Genomic DNA, 6,515 nt, shown 5'->3' on the forward strand with positions numbered 1-6,515 from the left:
ATATTTCTATTTACGCGATGGGCTAGCAACCTGTCACTATTTAAATCACAATTCTATCATTAAGCCAAATAGCTGAACGTGGCGTTTCAGTCTTTTCAAGACTGTTGGCTCTGTCTACCCCGCAAGAGATATAGACGTGACCATAAGTATGTATGTAATGAATAAAACTGCGATAAAGTTAAGGTCATATATTTTCACCCACTGCCGGCTGGACCCAGGCCATAAGGAGGCGCCGAACCCACGTTCAGGAAGTACGACCCTGGACTACCTTTGGCCGAAGACACTCCCATGAAGGCCACTTCGTTCTTCAGGCACAGGCCGTCCTTGAACGCTGACCAGCTTTCGCATTTACGAGCTGAAATAAGCGAAATATAGAGGGAAACCTTACAACTGTAGCGACTATTATGTACATACATATATATATATAGCGACTATATAGAGTGAAATCTCACAACATTAATTGATTTTTTTTAATAATTCAAATTCAATTCACATTCAAATTTTTTATTAATTATTATAGGTTACTTCATATCGCTTAATAATTGTCAAATCTTTTGGTTTCACAACATTGGTTGACGTCAAATAAATTACTTAAAACTAAGTTTATTGCCGCTTCCAAGGCGTCAGTGTGTCGTCAGTAACAAACTGCACTGCAGCATTTTCTTCGACAACGTCAACTTCACAACTATCTGATAACTACTGTAGAATTAAATTTGGATATATCACTGAAGAAGTTTTAGAAAAAAAAGACTTACAATTTGTGCAAATAGCAATTTTCAAAGCAGCCGGCCCACAGAATAACGTTTGCCTAATTTATTCACGTAATTTTATTTTCTTCAAAGTACCTAAAGTTAATTCAAAACGTTTCTACACAGTCTCAAACACTTGAAGCAATTTAATGGACTGTTATTATATTTTTTACTAGAGGCCGCCCGCGACTTCCTCCGCATAGAAACCTTATCAATCCCGCGGGAGCTCCGGGATAAAAAGTAGCCTATATGTTATTCTGGGTCATCAGCTACCTACATACCAAATTTCATCTTAACCGGTTCAGTAGTTTTTACGTGGAAGAGTAACAAACATCCATAGTGACATACAAACTTTCGCATTTATAATATACATCCTACTACTATTATAAAGGCGAAAGTTTGTATGGTATGTAGGTAGCTGAAGACCCAGAATAACACATAGGCTACTTTTTATCCCAGAGTTCCCGCGGGATTGATAGGGTTTCCATGCGGAAGAAGTCGCGGGCGGCCTCTAGTACATACATAAAATCACGCCTCTTTCCCGGAGGGGTAGGCAGAGACTACATACATAATACTACATTTATAATATTTGTAGGATAAACTCACCAGGGAAACGATCTGGAGTGTTGATTGACTCCGCGAAGACTTGCCAAGCTCGGCTGTGGTCACAAGTTGATAGCAAACAGCCAGGTTGAGATTTCCCGCCTCCAGGGTAAAAATCTTTGTGACCTGCAGTTCAAGATATTCGACATGCAAAAGAGGGTAAATTATGGGAGGATTTACATACATGATTATCTTATGGCAGATGCATCAAAAAGAAATAGCAAGGTGCAAGATTCAATATTATGACAACACACATATTAAAAATTTAAAAGTCAGCCTGTATAGGTATGTAGGTAACCTATACAGGCTGACTTTTAAATTTTTAATATGAACCGATTCTGTTCATATTTCAGAAAGTACTAAAAAAAATAAAAGTATCAAAATCCACGATCCTAAATACGTTATATCACCCCGGCCGGCGGAAAAGCGACGCGTAAGATTCAGAGGTCAACGACACAATTCATTTAGCTGAGCGATCTCGACAACTCTGTACTTTACTTGATCTTGATACTAGAAAAATAATTTATTTTTCAGACATTTATTTACATGTTTAGTTTTAATTTCTTTTTGAAGTATTTATTGGTCTTTAATAAAGCGTGTGACGTAGTTTTTGAGGGTTTTTTAAATGTAAAAATGATGACGTTTAATTTAAATAAAAATAGGCTCAAACGACTCAGAAGCATGGGTATATTCTATGTTTAAAAGGATGCAGTGGTTTTAAATGTCATCCTGTATATAATAAAGATTATATCCCTTGCGGGGTAGACAGAGCCAACAGTCTTGAAAAGACTGAAAGGACACGTTCAGATGTTTGGCATAATGATAGAATTGAGATTCAAATAGTGACTGGATGCTAGCCCATCGCCTATAAGAAGAACCCCAAGTTTATAAGCCAATCCCTTAGTCGCCTTTTACGACATCCGTGAGAATTGGAAATCGGAACCACGTGGCACACGCGGCAGAGGATATATATTTTTGAAAAGAAATAAGCTACTCTCGTGTTACATCGTACAATAACGTTTGATTATCCAGCCATCATGATAATCAAGATCATCGATCATTGCTATATCCCGACGAATTTGGCCAATGCAGAACTAAACAAACAATAGTTTTGACGGCCTCTGTGGCGCAGCGGTAGTACGCTTGTCTGTGACACCGGAGGTCCCGGGTTCGAATCCCGGCCAGGGCATGTTGAGAAAAGAACTTTTTCTGACTGTCTTGGATGTTTATCTATATAAGTAGGTATTTATTATAAAATATAGTATCGTTGAGTTAGTATCTCGTAACACAAGTCTCGAACTTATTTCGAGGCTAACTCGATCTGTGTAATTTGTCCCGTATATATTTATAAATACATACATATAATCACGTCTATATCCCTTGCGGGGTAGACAGAGCTAACGGTCTTGTAAATACTGATAGGCCACGTTCAGCTATTGGGCTTTAAGATAGAATTGAGATTCTAATAGTGACGGGTTGCTAGCCCATCGCCTAAACGAAGAATTTCAAGTTTATAAGCCTACCCCTTAGTCGCCTTTTACGACATCCATGGGAGAGTGATATATTTATTATTATATATAAAAAAAAATAGTTTACCTACTGCTTCATTAATACCCAGCACCCCGGCATTAGTATGAATGACGTCAACGAACTCTGCGTCACTTCTGTCCAGTCTGTGAACAGCGCTGACATTGCTGAAGCAAGGTCCCGCTGGGTCCAGGCCGATCACCCGACCAACCCGTCTGCCAGTGAGCTGGTAGACCTGCATTCCGGCTATACCAGCGATGTGCGCTCCGAGACTGTGTCCAATCAAGGTGAATTTGGCGGGATCTATGTCTTCTAATAAAAATAAAATGAACAGACATACATGTATGTTCACGCATACATATACATATGGTCACGTCTATATCCCTTGCGGGGTAGACAGAGCCAACAGTCTTGAAAAGACCGAATGGCCACGTTCAGCTATTTGGCTTAATGATAGAATTGAGACTAAAATAGTGGTAGGTTGCTAGCCCATCGCCTAAAAAGAATCCCAAGTTTGTAAGCCTACCCCTTAGTCGCCTTTTACGACATCCATGAGAAAGAGATGGAGTGGTCCTATTCTTTAAAAATAAAAAGGAAATATTCTTAAAAGTTTTGTTGATACGTTATTAGCTAAAAAAGTGGGTAGAACAGAAACAGAAATCATTGACACAGACTGGTGAAAATGCTCCAGTATAGTATGTTCCGCCGCTTCTTCTACACATGCGCTTTGGACGCGGTAGTAGTTATAATTAGATTTAAGTGATGTGACGTCAATAAGTGATACCTTGTTTCCAATTTTGAAAATAAATCTATTCTACTCGTATCCATGTCCAATATTTAAAAATTCGTAATAATTTAAAAAAAAAGAATGATTAACATTGTATATATTAAGGACATTAACTGACTAATGACGGACATAATGTACTGATAGAAATAGACTTCTACGACGAATACTAAGGCAATGACGATAATAGATGAAAAAAAATTACCTTTTACGATATCGCTCAAAACGTGTCCAAGTTTCTCTCCCATGAACCGAGCATACGTGGTCGATCTAAAATACTCCAAATTGATGACTTTGCGTCCATCTAGAGCTAAGATTTCTAAGCCTAAACATAATAAGTAATATAAGAAAATTTAGAATTAGCATCAGAAATCATTCCTTTATCCCTGTATTCAATACTGCAAATTAAATCTATACTAATATTATAAAGCTGAAGAGTTTGTTTGTTTGAACGCGCTAATCTCAGTAACTACTGGTTCTAATCGAAAAATTATTTTTGTATTTAGTAGACCATTTATCGAGGAAGGCTTTAGGCTATTTATCATCACGCTGCAACTATTAGGAGCGAAGAAATAATGGAAAACGTGAAAAAAAAACGGAGAAAATTATTCCTCCTTGAGGGCTTCAATGATACTCAAAATAACTATTCCACGCGGACGAAGTCGCGGGCACAGCTAGTTATCATTATGCATGACAGTTGTGGGACGGAAAGCTTTTTATTTTTTTAAATTTGAATAAATTTAAACTGAGTTTTTAAAATAAAATACTATTGAGGGAAGTTCAAAAGAAAAATATAGATTATACATACATACATATAATCACGTCTATATCCCTTGCGGGGTAGACAGAGCCAACAGTCTTGAAAAGACTGATAGGCCACGTTCAGCTTTTTGGCTTGATGATAGAATTTAGATTCAAATAGTGACAGGTTGCTAGCCCAATATATATAGATTATAATAAAGAAATTTAAACTTACTTGGTTTCTTCAGAAACTCTGTGGCCAATGCTTGCACCATGACGCCGTCAGAACTCTCCAGAAATCCATGAATAAGTACTATTATCTCTTTCGCGTCTTTCAGCATCGGAGCCAGCCGCTTTGTCGCAGTAAAATTATGTTTCTCATTACCATTTTTTGTAATTAAATCTATTGTGAGACTCTCGTGAACTTTCGCGGACTCTTTTTCCGCCATCTTTTCGTAAGTTAGTCCGAATAAGTTTTTAAACGCCTGGCCTGTAATTAAATCGTTTAAAATTTTTATTCTTTTAAAGGAATGTTGTGATGTGAAAGCAGATGTAGTTACAGGAATAGAAAAGGGTATGTAAGATGGTTTGGTCATGTGGAGAGGATGAGTGAAAGCAGGTTGACTAAGCAGATATACAAGGAGAGTGTGGAGGGAAAGGTCGGAGTGGGAAGACCTAGACGAACGTATCTTGATCAAATTAATGACGACCTGGTAAAGGGTCAGGTCAAGAGTACCCGAAACCGCCGAACTTGCATGAAGAGAGTTATGAATGTGGATGAAGCGAAGGAAGTATGCACAGATCGTGGCAAGTGGAAAGTCTCTGCCTACCCCTCCGGGAAAGAGGCGTGATTTTATGTTATGTATGTTCTTTCAACCAGATTTTCTTTGGTTTTTCCTTGAAACTTGTGCATCGCATCTGCATAAGTTGAACCTGTTTAATTAATTTAAGTTAAACGTCTGTAACTGATTTTCTTGACACATAGAAAACGAAACAAATTAATGTATAATTTTGCGACTTACTGAAACATAAACCAGCCTAATATTTCATCTGAGCAACCACTATCACTCCGACTAAATATATTTCCTAGTTGAAAATTAGTCAAATTACTAAAAAGAAATAATCACGGATGTCCCAGTACTTTAGAATTAGACATCGTAAATGGCGACTAAGGGAAAGACAAAACAATTGGGATTCTTCTTGTAGGCGATGGGCTGTCGCTTATTGAATACAAATTCCATCCAGCGGAACGTGGCTTGTCAGTCTTTTCAAGACTATTGGCTCTGTCTACCCCACAAGGAATATACACGTGATTATATGTATGTATGTACTCACATTTGGTAGTCCCGGAGAACATATGAGGCAACGAGGGTAAAGTAATCGAGTCCATCAGCGAAGTCATGCTGAACCTCATGTCCGTCTGATGATGATGAGTCAGACCAGCTGCCTGGAGTGCTGCCAGGAGTAACAGCTCGCAGACGCAGAGGTAGCTTAGCTGGTGGACTGGGAACCGAATAATAATGAACAAAATAAGTGGCGTGTGGTTCCCGGCACCATTATACAAAAAAGTATAGGACCACTCCATCTCTTTCCCACGGATGTCGTAAAAGGCGACTAAGGGACAGGCTTATAAACTTGGGATTCCTCTTTTAGGCGATGGGCTAGCAACCTGTCATTATTTGAATCTCAATTCTATCATTAAGCCAAATTATATTAAGCTAAACGTGACCATTCAGTATTTTCAAGACTGGTGGCTCTGTCTACCCCGCTAGGGATATAGACGTGACCGTATGTATGTATGTGATCTCAAAAGTTCAGTTCATATGTCGTAGATACCTAACCAAGTTTGTAAAAAATTGTAATGATACAAAAATACAACTTACACAGAGTCATAGCGGCGAGGACGACACACTGAACTACTACGAACTGAATAAATGATGAAACTATTGTGTTACATCTCATTAGGGATGTGTAACACATAAAGTTTAGACTTGGACATTTTTTTATCGTAATTTTTAACAATTACATATAAGGAACAGCGTGATAAGGGAATGTTGTGATGTGAAAGAAGATGTAGTTACAGGAATAGAAAAGGGTATGTTGAGATGGTT

At 38.1% G+C, this 6,515-nt stretch overlaps 1 protein-coding gene across 1 annotated transcript; it reads right to left on the minus strand.

The window, feature by feature from the left end:
- Window positions 1–194: 194 nt before the first annotated feature.
- Window positions 195–6,297, minus strand: LOC106136473 (pancreatic lipase-related protein 3-like). Its single transcript, XM_013337035.1, has 7 exons — window positions 6,288–6,297; window positions 5,740–5,907; window positions 4,640–4,894; window positions 3,869–3,988; window positions 2,949–3,191; window positions 1,356–1,478; window positions 195–355 (listed from the first exon to the last, which is right to left on the minus strand). The coding sequence occupies exons 1-7, from the start codon at window positions 6,295–6,297 to the stop codon at window positions 195–197; spliced, it is 1,080 nt and encodes a 359-aa protein (XP_013192489.1).
- Between the last annotated feature and the right edge of the window lie 218 nt (window positions 6,298–6,515).

This window comes from Amyelois transitella, chromosome 15 (genome assembly GCF_032362555.1).
Source record: "Amyelois transitella isolate CPQ chromosome 15, ilAmyTran1.1, whole genome shotgun sequence".
Classification (NCBI taxonomy): domain Eukaryota; kingdom Metazoa; phylum Arthropoda; class Insecta; order Lepidoptera; family Pyralidae; genus Amyelois; species Amyelois transitella.

Bases quoted from the DNA above. Each gene is read 5' to 3' on its own strand.
- LOC106136473 (XM_013337035.1), bottom strand. The intron at 3,192-3,868 runs GTAATTTTTTTT...TATTTTTATTAG, and splicing joins TTTGAGCGATATCGTAAAAG to AAGACATAGATCCCGCCAAA. The intron at 1,479-2,948 runs GTAAACTATTTT...CTTGAACTGCAG, and splicing joins GGGTATTAATGAAGCAGTAG to GTCACAAAGATTTTTACCCT.